General features: G+C 35.6%; 2 protein-coding genes across 2 annotated transcripts in view; one reads left to right on the forward strand and one right to left on the reverse strand.

Annotated features, from left to right (window-relative positions):
- BTG3 (BTG anti-proliferation factor 3) overlaps nucleotides 1-4,723 on the forward strand; it is a 19,166-nt gene extending 14,443 nt beyond the window's left edge. The window contains exon 5 of the mRNA XM_007966745.3: nucleotides 4,038-4,723. Coding sequence (XP_007964936.1) covers nucleotides 4,038-4,277 — 240 coding nt within the window. The 3' untranslated portion in view covers nucleotides 4,278-4,723. The remainder of the gene's footprint in view (nucleotides 1-4,037) is intronic.
- A 110-nt stretch (nucleotides 4,724-4,833) lies between these two features.
- CXADR (CXADR Ig-like cell adhesion molecule) overlaps nucleotides 4,834-17,204 on the reverse strand; it is a 76,320-nt gene continuing 63,949 nt past the window's right edge. Inside the window, exon 8 of the mRNA XM_037982816.2 lies at nucleotides 4,834-5,233. Within this exon, the coding sequence (XP_037838744.1) occupies nucleotides 5,192-5,233 (42 nt within the window). The 3' untranslated portion in view covers nucleotides 4,834-5,191. The remainder of the gene's footprint in view (nucleotides 5,234-17,204) is intronic.

Here is a 17,204-nt window from a genome sequence, read left to right on the forward strand (position 1 = left end):
AAAATTGGCAAAAAGTAGAAAATTCATGATGGTAAAACATTCCTGATATTTTAAAATTTCTTATTCAAAAGTTACCACTTATTTTTTGTAATATGTAACACTTTGTTTTGTACCTCTGGGTTTAACTTACTATCCTCTCCCTTTCCATGATTAAAGAGAAATCTCTCTAAATTTATTATATTATAAATAATATTTTACTCAAGCCTAAAACGTTGTCTCCCATTTTGCTTTCCTAGTTGAAAAGTCATATAGCTAGTGTGCCTGCACTTGCAAATCCATTCACTTATTTACTACTTTTATCTGCATACCAAAGAACATTTAATCGACTTTAAAAAATTGTTGACCCAACAGCATTCTTCAACAGGAAAGATATTTTAAAGTAAGAACAATTAAAAGAGATTTTTTGAGTTGAGCCTTATTCTGTACATGTACTTATTATTAGTTTTTAAAGGTACCTATTTTTACTTATTTGCTTTGATTAAATATAGTGAAACATACAGGTTTATGTTAAGGTTGAGCTGAAAATGAAAATTTAGACCTAATAAGTAAGAAGCAGAATATTGGAGTTTTTAGTATGATAAACTAAACTTTTAAATTCAGCATACATTTACATAATGAACATTATTTCAGTGTAACTTAATTTTTGGTTTCTCATTTTTTTCTCAGTTGAATTCTTCTTCCTAGACTTGAGGGGAAGATTAGTTCTGAAGATTATCATAATTTAGGGATATATGTATATGTGTATGTATATGTATATATTATAACATGCACCTGGTTTTATGAAACTTCAAACATACAAGACAGTATAATAGTGAGAAGTCCTCTTTCTCCCCAGCCACCATTCCTATGCACTTCCACAGAGGCATTCGTTACCAGGTTTTTTTTTTTTTCCCAGTATCCTTCCAGAGAGATTCCCTACATAAATAAGTAAACATAGTATTTGTACTTCAGGATCATTTAAAAAATCCTTCCATAAATATTTGAGACATTTTTTTTCTCTGTGTGATGGATTATATATTGCAAATTACCTATATTGAATTTTCTGGAATTCATCCAAATGTGTGGCAATTTTACCTTAGAATTTTATTTGTTGTTACTCAGGCAAGAATGTAAGTCTTAAATTAAATTGATTGCTGCTAACTTTTTACAAGCAAATTCACCTTTAATTTTTAGGATTTCTTTTAAAATTAAATTGCATTTATTTTCCTCATGTTGAAAGACTATTAGGATAACAGAAAGGTATGGAAATTGAGGTGTCCCTTCCATGCTTCTTAAGGAAAACATTTCTACTTGGCATAATACTCATTAGCAAAACATTTTATAATAGAGAAACACTACTACTGTGAGTCCTTGTGTGAAAGCTAGTGCAAATGGCCCACTTTCATTTTTTTTCTTTCTAGTATTTTTATCTTGAATCTGGCATTGCCACAAGCTTTAAAAAAGTTTTATCAAGTAAGGACAAAAAAATTTCTAGCTTGGAATTTTTGTTCTCTACTGTTTTCTAAAAGGCATCCCAAGAGAGGGGTCTCCACAAATTAAGAAATGAAGATTGTGTCAGTTCTCCTGAAATAGATCCGTAGATCCAATTGAGTATCAATGAACACCTTAAAAGGTTTTTTCTAGAAAGTGACAAATTGATTCAAAATTTTTAAAAAGAAGGATCAGTTGGAGGGCTTACACTAATTCAGAGGTATTATATATTCATCAAGACAGTGTGGTAATGGTTTAAAAATATACAAATATATTGATGGCACAGGATAGAGTCCAGAAGTAGACCCACTTACATACAGTTGGTTTTTTTTTTTTTCCCCTTTTAACAAAAGTGCCAAAGCAATTCAATGGGGAAAGTCTTCAAGAAACAACTGGATGATCTGCATGGGAAAAAAAAAAGAACCTAACTTAGCTGACACCATACACAAAAATACTGATTTGAGATAGATCGTGTACCTAGACGTGAAAGATAAATCTCTGACACTTTTAGAAGAAAACATAGGGAAATATAATCTTTATTTTGTGATAGGCAAAGATTTCTTCTAGAGGGTCACAAAAAGAAAGTAATAAGGGAAAAAAATTGATAAACTGGACTTCATCAAAATTAATCTTTTTGCTTATCAAAGAAACCATTAAGAAAATGGGCAAACCATAGACTAGGACAAAATTTTCTCATTATATATCTGTGAAGGACTTATTTCCAGAATATACTTTTAAAAAAAAATCGCTCACAAATCACTAGTAAAAGGTAAAAGACTCAATAAAAAATAATGGGCATATCCTGCTGTAATCTCAAAAAAAAGGGCAGGGGGAGCAAAAGATGTGAATAAACACTTTACAAAAGGAGTTATGTGAATGGCCTCATTTATCATCAGAGGAACGTAAATTAAATCCATATGAAACACTAGTTCTTCCAGAACTGCTCAATTTAAAAGTCTGACAGCATGAAATGTTAAGCAAGGATGTGAAGCAGCTAGATTCATAAACTTGGTGGCAGTGTAAAATGGTACCACCAGTTCGAAAAACTGGCAATTTTTAACATTAAATGTGTATCTCTTCTATTACTCAGCAGTTCCACTCGTAGGCATTAAATATTTACCAAAAGAAACAAAAATATGCCTATAAAGCCTTATATTAGAATTTACTGTGCTGTTATTCATTGCAGCATTGTTTTGTTTATTGCGTATCATTGTTTTTTTAATAGTAAGAGACTGAAAGCAGCCTCAATGTCCCATTAATAGGAGATCATTTAATTTATAGTCATTGCTGTACTGTCTAGCTGTAGAATAATGAGAAAGGTCTTTATGTATTGATCTTTCTGAAATGTATTATTATCAAATGTAAAAGCAGGATACAATCCAGTATACATATATATTTTTAAAGTATGTATAGATGTGGATAGAATATCTCTAAAGGTATATTTAAAATAATGTTGTCAGTTGCCCCTGAGAAGGATTAAGATAAAGAAGATAAAGGGTGAGATAAAAAAAGAGGGACTTTCCACAGTTTACCCTTTTGTACCTTTTGAATTTTCTATCATGAATGCAATGCTATACAGAATATAATTTTAAAAAAAAATCCTATACTTAGAAAAGCAGATTAGAGATCAGCGAAATCAGAATTTTAAGAAGATGCAGCATTCTGAGCAGAGAGGTCTAAAACTGCTGGTATGAACACTTTGAATAAATGTGAACCTAATGTGCCCACCTGATTTATGGGATAATCTAAAACTATTATTCCCAAATACTAAACTGGCTACATCAGAATCACCTGGGGAGCTTTGTCAAAATACCTGGCCTCTAGTTCTGAGATTTATTTATTGTTCATTAGACCGCTGCTGGGGCATGAACATTTTGTGTTTATCTTTTTTTTTTTTTTTTTTTTAACTTTTATTTTAGGTTTAGGGGTACACATGAAGGTTTGTTACCTAGGTAAACGTGTCACAGGGATTTGTTGTACATATTATTTCATCCCCAGGTATGCAGCCCAGTACTCAGTAGTTACCTTTTCTGCTCCTTTTCCTTCTCCTACCCTCCCCTCTCAAATAGACCCCAATGTCTATTGTTTCCTTCTTTGTGTCATAAGTTCTTATCATTACCTCTCACTTATAAGTGAGAACATGCGGTAGTTGATTTTCTGTTTCTGCATTAGTTTGCTAAGGATAATGGCCTCCAGCTCCAATGTTTTGTGTTTAAAAGCTTCCAAGTGACTCCTGGCTTAGCCAGCTGTGGAAACCACTGGACTAAAACAAGTATGTCCTTCCAAACTTCCATTTGTTCCATGTTTTGGTCTTTTCTGGTTGAAGTTGTTTAGGAAGTACTGTGTTTGAGTTTATTCATTACTTTATGCATTCAGAAAACGTTGGTCACCTGTTATACATTATCGCCTAGTACACGTGAGGTTTTTAACGTATTTAGACCTGACAATAGGAATGTCACTTAGATGTGCTCTTAGGGTTGTGGGTAACTTTGTCTTTAATAAGAAATCTGGAACATAGATGATGAATTTTTCCTTTGTATTAACTTAATGTGTTCTCTTCCTTACAGATTTCAGAACTTATATTTCCACCTCTTCCAATGTGGCATCCTTTGCCCAGAAAAAAGCCAGGAATGTATCGAGGGAATGGCCATCAGAATCACTATCCTCCTCCTGTTCCATTTGGTTATCCAAATCAGGGAAGGAAAAATAAACCATATCGTCCAATTCCAGTGACATGGGTACCTCCTCCTGGAATGCATTGCGACCGGAATCACTGGATTAATCCTCACATGTTAGCACCTCACTAACTTCTTTTTTGATTGTGTTGGTGTCATGTTGAGAAAAAGGTAGAATAAACCTTACTACACATTAAAAGTTAAAAGTTCTTACTAATAGTAGTGAAGTTAGATGGGCCAAACCATCAAACTTATTTTTATAGAAGTTATTGAGAATAATCTTTCTTAAAAAATATATGCACTTTAGATATATTGATATAGTTTGAGAAACTTTATTAAAGTTAGTCAAGTGCCTAAGTTTTTAATATTGGACTTGAGTATTTATATATTGTGCATCAACTCTGTTGGATACGAGAACACTGTAGAAGTGGACGATCTGTTCTAGCACCTTTGAGCATTTACTTTATGGAGCGTATGTAAGTTATTTATACACAAGGAAATCTATTTTATGTCGTTGTTTAAAAGAATTGTGTGAAATCCTGTAGTTGCAAATAAAAAATAGTTTGAGGCATGACAATGTGTATTTCTGTTGTGTGCATAAAAAAGGGAAAAAGAACAGAGGGGTATTTCCCTTCAGTGTATTTAACTAAATAGCAAAAGCATTAAACAGAACGTAAGAATTTTTAAATTTCCTTTGAAAAATCAACTGTTTATTAACCATACTTTTTCTAAAAGACCACATATCAAAATATGCATATCAAAAGTTAAAAATTTGTTAGTGGTAGCTATTGAAAATACAATAAAACATCTTTTAACTATCAGTGTCACTATACATAGGGTTTTTTTAAACCAAGAATTTGGCTTGTATTAATTTTAACATGACATCTGACTTACACATCTGATGCCATTGCATAAAGTGGATGTGTTCTTACAGCTGTTCTAATCTCTGCCTTGTGCTTTTTTGGAAAAACATTTAAGTCTTTACTAGAGGCCTAAAATAAAGTCAAATAATACAATACTTCAGATTCTTCAGTAGTCCTTCATATTTATACAACTGTAATTCCATCAGTCTTGTAAGGGTACTCGAACTACAAAAAGAAAAAGAGGTATTTCTATAAGAGTTTTGATTTTTCTCCAAAGGTAAATTTTTAAAAACTAAGATCAGCAGTACTTTTTCCATCACCTTCATCTTTAAATTTGCAGTCTTAAATTATTTCTTACCAGAAAAATCACAACTTGCTAATAAATCATTGGATGGCCGTGGCTATTCCACAAATTATTGTTATATTTTAGGAAGATAAATTCTGAAATACAAAACGGCACAAATCATAAAGGTACAGCTCAATAGTATGAAAATGTAAAGTCAGTTTTTACAGTATTTGCAACTTCAGAAAACTCATTTTTAAACCTTAGAGACTTTTCTAGTTTTAATATTGTACTCTGTTAAGCCATACACAATTTTAACATCTAAACCATATCTACTTTTCCTGAAATCTAGTGCCTGCCTATTCAAATGTGAGCACGTTTATTAGTGTCACAAGGGAGATGTGTTTTATCAAGTTAATTTTTTTAACTAAAATTGAAAGGAAAAAAAATTACTTTCAAAGTTATCGCACTGCTTCCTTATGGGTCCTTGAGTTTTGTGGTGATAATGACAGATATGTAGGCAATTGGTGTAAAGTTAGAAAGTTTCAAGTATTTTTATCATGAAGTTAGCAGATAGCATTTATTGCTTTGCTTATAAGCAAATTGGTCCTCATCTGTAGGTTTTTCATCTGTGTATTTAACCATGTATGGAAAATATTCAAAATAAAAATTTAAAAATACAAATTTTAAAATATAACTATATTGTATTAGGCATTATAATTAGATGTAAAGGATATGCATAGGTTATAGGCAAATCTGAAGCCATTTTATATAAGGCACTTGAGCATCTGAGGATTTTGGTATCCAGGAGGGTCCTGGAACCAATCCTCCAAGGATACTGAGGGATGACTATATAGGCTTCTTGGGAAAATCACAAGCATAATAGTATCAAGAAGGAAGTGTTATTTTTGGCACATACCTAGTAACCAGAACATTCCACGTTACTACAAAATCTTCATTAGTTCTGACGATTAAAATGACAGGGCCTCTTGGGGAAATCACTAGTTTTGAATTCGACTGCATACAGGTAGATGTATTACTTGTAGAAGATTCTGCCAATGTTTCGACTACCTATCCCCCACCTTGTTCTGAAACTTACTTAGAGCAAAAGAAAGCTCTCATAAATAGGCTTTTCCAATCTATTCCTAATGAAATAAAACTGTCACTCAGCAACTGGGTCTTAAATTCTAGCAGACATGGGGTACAAAGGTTTGCCAAACCTTTTTAGTAGTAATTATGACTAGGCGCTTTGTCTCTTAAGTTTGTCTCCCTTAGACAACTCCAAGGGTGACTCTTAAAACATGGCTACATAATTTCAGCTTGAAAGCCTTATCAGGCTGTTTCAAGCAGGAGTGGTTTGTTACTGAACACTAATTTGTTTAAATTCTCCATTTCATTTTATATTTGTAGGCATAACTGCAAAGCTCTAATTTTTATACATTAAACTTGGATATTTGAAAAAAAATTTTTTTGGTAAGTTCTATCACATTAATACTAAAAGAAGTGCTTATTTCTGGTTTATTAGTATAATATTTATCTCAAAGTATTTAACTTTTTAGTAAACTTCTGTGGTTCCAAGCTAAGACATTTACGTTGACTTCTCAGCTAACAGAGGTATGTGTTTATTTCTTATTTTATGATTAGGAAGAGGGAAAAATACAAACACCTACCATGTACAGTTTATTGTGTAAGTAGCCATTCTGTCCATTTTACAGATAATAGTAAATAATTTTTAAAAATTTTTCTTACTACATGGCAACAACTTATTTAATCATCACAGCCTCAGGGGGTAGGTACCATTATCATCCCAGTTTAGATAAGGATTCCAGAGAAGTTAAAAATGCCCAAGATCACAGAAAACTTAAGTAATGAAGCTCTGACTTAAAACCCAGCCGGGCTTTGTTTAAGGCCCATGCCATGGTGCCTTGCCACCATATTCATTTTGTTACCTATAAAATCTACCAAATCTTGAAACTTATAAGAAGGTTCATTATCAGACCAAGATATTTTTTAAAAAGGAACCAATGCAAAGGTAAATATAAGAATATAAGACATTAAAGTATCTATTGATTAACCACTAATAAATCTTTGGCCAAGTTTCTTGTTACAAACTACTCAAATATATCTGAAGAGGGAGCTGGCTGATCATCTGACAGTAATTTTTTTTGCTGGAAATAGAAATTAAATTGCAATAAACAGTACAACCCAGTAAACTGAAGACTGAGATGACAAAGCAAACTGTACCAATGACTTGTTAAATGGAAAGATACACATAATGAGTAGTAATTCCCAAGTCTGTCACAGTCTTTAACTTTTTTTCTTACTTATTAATTATTTGGCAGTTTAACAGAGTGTACAACGTTAGTAAACTTTGTGCCAAATTTCTTCATATACTCTGGAATCTGTATTCCAGTGGGCGAAGCAATAACATTGTGAGGCTCTTATGGAAACACAACAATATCCCTGCATTGCATATGGCACTTTATGGCATTGACTCATCACACTGCGAAGCTGCCACACAAGCACTCACGAGCACAAGGGAAGGCTCATGCAGTTCCTCTTTTAAATATGTACACTTTATTCATTGCAGAAACCATCGCCCACTTCCAAATTTAATAGCATTAGGCCATCTTCTATGTTCCTTTGTTCTTTCACATACTTTTAAGGATAACGTAAGGACAAAAGTGGAAGCATGTTTAACCCTTAACAAAAACAAGTTGACCATTAAGACTTGTAGCAGATACATCACTGCAATTAGGGTAGTTTGATGTTTACTCTGTAAAACAATCAGCACAAATAAAGGTACTGAATTGGTTTCTCCTATCAAAAAAGAAATACCTAGCTACAAAAATGACTTCCATGAAAGTTAAGAAACATAATACGGGAGATTTTGTGCTTAAATTTCATAGGACTTAAAAATAATTATGCTTTAGACAGCAATGCCATGGCTAAAAAACTTTTATTTATGTATATACATATAAATATACAAAATTTATAAAATATAAATCTATAGGGAATATGGGTGAAACATTTCTATCTAGACTAGAGGTTTAATGGATCATTTCTGTGTATAATATTAATGTTATGACCAATAAATATATGAAAACTAATTAAATACAAATTAAAACATTTATTTCGGCAATCAAAATTAGTAACGCCCAATATTGGTGAGGGTGTGGGGGAAGCAGTCTCTTACAGTGTTAGTAGAGGTTTAAAGGGGAGGGCAGTTACACCTTGAAGTATATATCCTTTGATCAAGCAATTGTACTTCTAGAAATTTATATACAGAAGTACTCAAACAAGAGGACCATTACCTACGTAATAGTGTTCACTGCAAAATTGTTTTGGGTGGCAAAAATAACAAAAGCCCAAGTAGCCACCAATAGATGAACAGTTTAATAAAATCTGAACATCTGTTCAAGGAAATGCTGTGGAAAATACCATGTAGCCATAAAAAAGAGTAGAATGAAAAAAAAATGGTATGCCTAGAATGGTGCTAGTATTGTCTGGGGACAAAAAACAAATTGTTAGTGGTAGTTAGTGTTCTCAGAGGCGGGGAAAGGGACAAATACAGAGAATATTATTTTTGTACTTTGAACATTTTGATCTTTAAATTTTTATATTAAGCATTATTACTTTGTAACTGGAGGGTAAAAAGACAAACACTTTCTCAAAGGAGTTTAAGACAACTTCATTGGATTTACTTTTAGCAGATGCAAATGCTGACATCAGTGATAATCAAATTGTATGTTTTGTGAACAATCTGCTATATTTCTGAGTTAAACAATTGCAATGTGGCTACAGTTTTATGTTTGTAAGCATACTGTGTCTATAAGGAAATATTCTGAAATAGTAAATACTTATAATGGGGTAGTGATAGTACATAGTTTCCTCCAGTGTTCCCATTATATGTAATGTGATAATATTCATGAGAAAAATGTTACATATAGTACTTTGTGGGAGAAAACTCCATTATTAAGAAAAAGTATTAGGGAGGAGAAGGGTGCAAAAAAGAAAAAAAAGAAAGAAAATTTATTAAATACCTGGAAATAAACTTTAACAACAACAAAAAGGAGTGAGTCCTATAGAGAAGAAAATTATTAAAATTTGGTGAAAGACAAAAATAAATAGAAGAATATATGATTTTTAAATGGACTTGATCTTATAAAAGCTTTACTTTTCTACAAATTAATATATAAAGTCAATATAAATCATAATTTTAAAATCCCAGCAAAATTTTATGTAACTAGAAAGCCTGATTTTAAGTTTACATGGAAGAATAAATGTCAAGAATTACCAAGAGTTGTTTTAAATAAAACAATGAGCACAGAGTATTTTTCCTTTTACATTATTAATATATACTCTGAAGTATAACATAGGAATAAACTAATTCACCAGTGAAACAGAATGACAGATCCAGAATCAGAAACATTTATATGCAGAAGTTTGGTGAATGGGACTTTTCAAATTGAAGATGAAGAATTCACTAATGAAAAGTTAATAGGTATTTGGCTATCCACTTTTAAAAATTAAATCCCTACTTCAAACCATAAAAATAGATTCCAGATATATTAAAGAAATCACGTAAGTTATGAAACTATAGAAGTACTGAGAGGAGGCTAACTCACACCTGTCATCTGAGCACTTTGGGAGGCCGAGGTAGGAGAATTGCTTGAGGCCAGAAGTTTGAGACCAACTTAGGCAACAAAGCGAGACCCAATCTCTACCAAAAATAAAAATAAATAAAAGAACTGAGGGAAAATATGGAAGGATATATACAGATATACAAACTTTAGCTTTGGGAAATGTTCCCACAACTGGAAGACAGGCCATTTGGAATGGGGAAAAAGTTTTAAATTTTCATAAAATGTGTACAAGAAAATGTCACTATATACAAAAAGGGCCTGTATATAATTAAAGCAAATCATTTAGTGGGGTCAAATCAATAAAGAAATACAAATGGCTAAAGACATTAAAAGACGTGATAATGGCACACTAATGACGAGGGAACTATATATTGAGACCATATTTAGACCAGATGGAAAGGAATACATTGCCTATAAAAATTATTGGCCACAAGAGGGCATCAGATTTCCTTTTCCAATTCAAAGCTAAAGATTCTATTTGCAAATAATAATCTAGCTTCTGTATGAAAAGTGTTAGTGGTTAGAGCTTAAATCACTTCTTTTCCTGTGGGTCTACATGTAGAAATTGTCACTGGTAATGGAGAATTTTAATGAATTATGTCATAATTATTATACAAAACAAACATTTCTTTAATTATTTTTCTGTTAATAAAAGTAGTATTGTTCATTAAAGAAAAGAATTAAAGCCGGGCGCGGTGGCTCATGCCTGTAATCCCAGCACTTTGGGAGGCCAAGGCGGGTGGATCATGAGCTCAAAAGATTGAGACTATCCTGGCCAACACGGTGAAACCCCGTCTGTACTAAAAATACAAAAAAATTAGCTGGGCATAGTGGCACGCGCCTGTAATCCCAGCTACTCTGGAGGCTGAGTCAGGAGAATCGCTTGAACCTGGGAGGCGGAGGTTGCAGTAAGCCGAGATTGCACCACTGCACTCCAGCGTAGCGACAGAACGAGACTCCGTCTAAAAAATAATAATAATTAAACACCCAGAAGCATGAAGACAGATCATCAGACTCGATAACCACTATTAATATTTTAATGGATGGGGAAGCTTTTACTTTATATACTCCTGTTGTATTATGATATGAAATATATTCATTTTATGGTCACACAATTCGAAAACATGAAATGTTTTCTTACACCATTTTTTCCCCTAAAACATGATTTTTTATAGTTTCACTGTACTCATAGGTATGTGCCGTAATTGATTTAACAAATCTTTGTTACTAGATTTTAAGCTACAAATCTCTTTCAGAAATATCTTTTCAATCGTATATCTCAATGCATACCAATGTCAGATGTTGGTCAGGAGTATTCATTTAAAGTTCAGAAATAGACAAGTTAATCTCAGAACTGCCAACTTTATGAATTCACACATAAAAAATATAAACAATACATTTTTCAGAGTCAATTTAGTAAGTAAAGCCATACAATTAAATGGAAAAACAGTCAGTGTGATTTTGTTTTACTAAACTCTATGGAAAAAACAAACATTGTTTTTGCATCTTATAGATCATCCATCAACCACTTCTAAAGAAGGGATGAAATATGCTGATTGAAAATGAAAATGTACTTAAAATTTTTGAACTTTGTCTAAGGTGACTGTAACATGAAAATATAAAGTCAGTTTTGCTATTTGAGTTTGTGTTTGTTTATTTGTTTGTTTTTTGAGACGGAGTCTCTCTCTGTCTCCCAGGCTAGAGTGCAGTGGTGCAATCTTGGCTCATTGCAACCTCCGCCTCCTGGGTTTAAGCGATTCTCCTGCCTCAGCCTCCAGAGTAGCTGGGACTACAGGCGCCCGCCATCACGCCCAGCTAATTTTTTGTATTTTTAGTAGAGATGGGGTTTCACTATGTTGGCCAGGCTGGTCTTAAACAACTGACCTCGTGACCCACCCGCCTCGGCCTCCCAAAGTGCTGGGATTACAGGCCTGAGCCATCACGCCCAGCCTAGGGGCAGGACTTTTTAAAACTTTCAGATTCGCAAGACCTTAGTAAAAGTAAGATGTACAAATACATTAGAACCATTTGAAAGTTTGCAAGACAGAATAACCAAAGTTGTGAATGCAGGATGGCACAATGATGTGTACATTAACCACCCTGGGCTACAATACTCTGTTTCCTTGGAAGATGATCTTCACATCGCTGTTACAGACCAAAATAAATAAAATAAAAAGCCAAAGCTACGAGTTTAATTAAAAATCATCACTTATTGATGGCTTCATACCAGCCAAATGCTGGGCTAGGTGCTCTCATGTATGTTCTTGAGGTCTATACAGTTTGTTCCTCATTTGTTCAGTGGCTGAGCCAGGATAACCTCTAACTCCAGAGTCCAAACTCTTAACCATTACATGTACTTCTTCTAACAGAATCCTTCCATTTGTCTTTAATCATGAGTAAGCACAAATCTTTCTCACCTGAGTTGATTGCATACACATACAAAAACAAACAAAAAAACAAAAAAACAAACCCAGGAATAAGCACATCCTACGTAAGCAAGCCTCGAAAGCACTAACTTATGGCTATAATGGATCCGTTTCTAACACAGCAACAAAAGGAAGGAAGGAGGGAAAGATCCATTCTGCACCCGCAAGCAGCCCTGTAGATCCATAAGATAATTTTAACAGAGATGGGACCAAATCATGAGGTCTTTCTGGTAAACTGTCCTCAAAGAAAGGGTCCAAAAAGGAATCCCATGTGATCATTAGGATAGTGCGGAATTTTAAAAATCTCTTTCAGATATTTCTCTCTTCTTCCTCAGCCTTTGAGCGAACTCAAAGAGAGGATTAGACATGTATTTCTTAGTTAACACTTGGGTATGTAATCATTAAAATATGTCTGTTCACTGATACCGGGGGGAGCAGAGTGGATTTTTGAGTGTGTGTGTCATCATGGCCAAATCATCTGATGGCTATTTTGGATGAGATGGTAGTGTATTTCAAGTATTGCTCTGGTACTAAAACGGATGATGTACAAAAGTTATACATGTATGTTGGAGAAAATTTGAAAAACAACTACCCCAAGTTAATCTCTTAAAATTTGGTGTATCTTTCCTATGACTACCATAGACATTTAAAAGTTTTTATTTTAACATTTAAAATAGCCTATGGATATTTCTCTCTTTTTTTTTTTTGCAGAACTTTCACTGCTATATAAATTTCTTCACTTAACAGTACCACAAATCTTTTGCCCGTAACATTACAAGAAGTTTAAATTAAAACTACATATACATACGCTCATAAAGCTCTCCTGGTCTACTACACAGCGCATCCTTTTTTTTTTTTTTTTAATTATTATTGTTTTTTGAGACGGAGTCTCTATCGCCCAGGCTGGAGTGCAGTGGCCGGATCTCAGCTCACTGCAAGCTCCGCCTCCCGGCTTCACGCCATTCTCCTGCCTCAGCCTCCCGAGTAGCTGGGACTACAGGGGCCCGCCACCTCGCCCGGCTAGTTTTTTGTATTTTTTAGTAGAGACGGGGTTTCACCGTGTTAGCCAGGATGGTCTCGATCTCCTGACCTCGTGATCCGCCCGTCTCGGCCTCCCAAAGTGCTGGGATTACAGGCTTGAGCCACCGCGCCCGGCCTACGTAATTGTTTAATTTTACTTTGTGTTCTCTTGTTTCTGTGAACACATAAAATGTCCCCTCCCTGTCAGATTAAAAGACTGGTGAACATTAGAGGACTGTGATTTTCCAACAGGTTGTAAATTGCAGTCACTGATATTTTTTCTATCATGTTCTCTCCTCCCAGAATAGCAAGGTCATTCTCCTGTTCCCCCAAAATTCTCTCATTGTTGACAGTTCTGGGACTGTGTGAGAAGAAAAATGTCTTACTTAGCAACATTAAAAGAGCACAGTGCCAGCAGCCAACACTGAACTTGGGATAGTGTGTGACAGCTGACGTAAGATATAACCTAGACACATCTTTGCAAATGCAAGATAACTCATTTGCTTCATTAGTTTGTGCTGAACCCATGAAACTGCTCTTGGCAAAAATTCCGGCAACATGAAGAAACCAGACAAATCAAGGAGACACACTGTTATGAGGATACATGTGGCAATGGCTTGATACGAACATAGCCAGAGCTGCTACAATTATTGTCATCAACAAAGATTACTGAGAGTTTATGTGTTGAACAGTTAGATGTAAAAATGTTTCTGCCTTTCAGAAGTCTGACATCTGCTTAGAGATAGGAGATAAACACATGAAGACAGGTAACCCTGAGCTCCCAATGAGGGTACAATTTCAAGGAGGGAGAGATAAATCAGGTTGAACCAGAATGGTTTGGAAATGGCTTCTCTGTGGGACTTAGAAAGGATTAAGATTACATAGTCATAAAAGGGCAAATATAAACAGTCAAAGATAACTTGAGGGGAAAAGCTGTGGGTCAAATCACAAAGAACTAATTTTATTAATATGTAAAAGCTCCTCCAGCGGGGTGTGGTGGCTCATGCCTGTAATCCCAGCATTTTGGGAGGCCGAGACGGGTGGATCACCTGAGGTCAGGAGTTCGAGACCAGCCTGACCTACATGGTGAAACCTTGTCTCTACTAAAAATACAAAAATTGGCTGGGCGTGTTCGGCTAGACCAGGAATCAGGAGACCTAGATTCCATTCCTAGCTATGTGGCCTTAGGAAACGATGGCAGGTGCCTGTAATCCCAGCCACTCGGGAGGCTGAGACAGGAGAATCGCTTGAACCCGGCAGGGCAGAGGTTGCAGTGAGCCGAGATTGTGCCACTGCATTCCAGCCTGGGCAACAAAGAGTGAAGCGCCATCCAAAAAAAAAAAAAAAAAAAAAACTCCTCCAAATTAGCAGAATACTAGTACCAAAGGAAAAATGGCAAAGGATATCAATGGAATTCTCAAATATATATATATATGTTTATTTATTTACTTATTTTTGAGACAGAGTCTAGCTAGCCTTGTCACCCAGGCTGGAGTACAGTGGTGTCAGAGCTCACTGCAGCCTCAATCTTCTGGGCTCAAGTGATCCTCCCACCTCAACCTCCTGAGTAGCTGGGACTACAGGCACATGCCACCACATCCAGCTAATTTTTTATGTTTTGTAGAGATGTCGGTCTCAACTATGTTGCCCTGGCTGGTCTTGAACTCCTGGTCTCAAGTGATCCTCCCACCTCAGCCTCCCGAAGTGCTGGGATTGCCAGTGTGAGCCACTGTGTCTGGTCCTACAAATGGTTTTTAAACAAAGAAAAAGATGCTCAATTGAGCAAACTGAAAGAGGCGTAGACTTTTAAACCATGTGATATTTTTCTCCTGAGGTCAGGAAAGATCAAGAAGTTGGATAAGAGTATGGTGAAGATTTTCAGGGGATAAACACTCTCATAGATTGAAAGCATAAGCTGCTATAACATTTAGGATGCTGTTTTAATACTAGCTATCAAAATACTCTTTAGTCAGTTGCTCCTCTTTTAGAAATTTATTTTCAAGATATCTTTATACATACACAAAATAATATATATACATATATATTGATTATAATTTCACTCGTTATACCAAAAGGATGGGATTAATTTAAATGACCATCAATTGGCAACTGATTACATACATTATAGTGTATCACTTCGATGTAATACTATACAGTTTTGGGAGGAAAAAAGCTTGCTTTGTACTGAAGATAGTAGATACAAAGGGAAATACAGAATGACCTGAGAGCAGCTGTTAAATTAAAAACAAGTTTGTGGCCTAGCAAGGTGGTTCATGCCTGTAATCCCAGCTCTTTGGGAGGCTAAGGCAGGAGGATCACTTGAGCCCAAGAGTTTGAGACCAGCCTGGACAACATAGTGAGACCTCCTCACTACAAAAGAATTGGCCAGGTGTACTGGTGCGTGACCATAGTTACAGTTACGTGGGAGGATGAGGTGGGAGGATTGCTTGAGCCCTGGAGGTTGAGGCTGCAGTGAGCCATGATCACACCTCTGCACTCCAGCCTGGGTGAGAGAGCAAGACTCTGTCTCAAAAAACAAACATTGTATACAATGTTTTAAACTTTATTTAAATATTTAAATGTTTAAACTTTATTTAAACAAAATACGTGTACATGCCAGTATAAGGATAGAGTAAGTATAATAGTGGAGGGTCAGATGTAAAAGTCTAAAGCTACTAAACCTATGGTTTAGACTTTAATCTTTATTTATGTATTTTTGGTTTTGAGACAAGGTATCACTCTGTCACCCAGGCCAGAGTTCAGTGGTGCAAGCACAACTCACTGCCACCTTGACCTCCTCAGGCTCAGATGATCCTCCTACCTCAGCCTCCCAAGTATCTGGCACCCGCCACCACGCCTAGCTAATTTTTGTATTTTTACTAGAGACAGGTGTCGCCTTGTTGGCCAGGCTGGTCTCAAACTCCTGGGCTTAAGTGGTCTGCCTGCCTCGGCCTCCCAAAGCGCTGGGATTACAGGCGTGAGCCAACACTCCTGGCCGGACTTTAATCTTTAAATTCAAATTGTCGAGGAAAGCTTTTGAGCAAGACAGTGAACATAAGTGTTTTAGGAAAGTTAACCTAGAAGTGAGAGTTTTCATCAACTCTTGTCTAGGAGAACATACTTAACTGCGGATGCTGTTTAATAAATTAATAAATTTAATAAATGGCTGTTTTCATAATCAGGTGGATTCGTATTTCTTTCTAAAGTGGTCCAGGGTCAGGTCTGGAGGCTCATGCCTTTGGGAGGCAAAGGCTGAAGATTGCTTGAGGCCAGGAGTTTGAGACCAGCCTAGGTAACATAGCAAGATACCATCTCTATGGAAATATATAAATAAATAAATAAAATGGTCCATCACCTCTTCATGTCTTCCTGAGGCTAGATGTATCCAAATCCTCTATAGGCAGCAGTAAATGAATAGGAAAGGTTGTTTCTTTTTATAGAATGCAACAGGAAGGGAACAAATCATGCCTTCATACAAACACACTTTAACTGAGCACTTACTCTGCCAGCTAATACTTCCGGGCCCTAAATGGCCAGCGTAACAAGTTTGTGATTCAAACCTCACCAGCACCGTCACCAATCAAGGACTGATTTCTGTATTCTAAGCCTCTTCTCTCTTCCATTATCCATCCCAAATTTCCTAAATTTCATCTCTTTTCTGTCGTCTTACCCTACCCCACCACTGCCAACCCGCCCAGGGAATGGCCTCACCTATACATCATAAAGAAAAGTGAGACTGGCCGGGCGCAGTGGCTCACGCCTGTAATCCCAACACTTTGGGAGGCCAAGATGGGTGGATCACGAGGTCGGGAGATCGAGAC

Source organism: Chlorocebus sabaeus, chromosome 2 (genome assembly GCF_047675955.1).
Source record: "Chlorocebus sabaeus isolate Y175 chromosome 2, mChlSab1.0.hap1, whole genome shotgun sequence".
Classification (NCBI taxonomy): domain Eukaryota; kingdom Metazoa; phylum Chordata; class Mammalia; order Primates; family Cercopithecidae; genus Chlorocebus; species Chlorocebus sabaeus.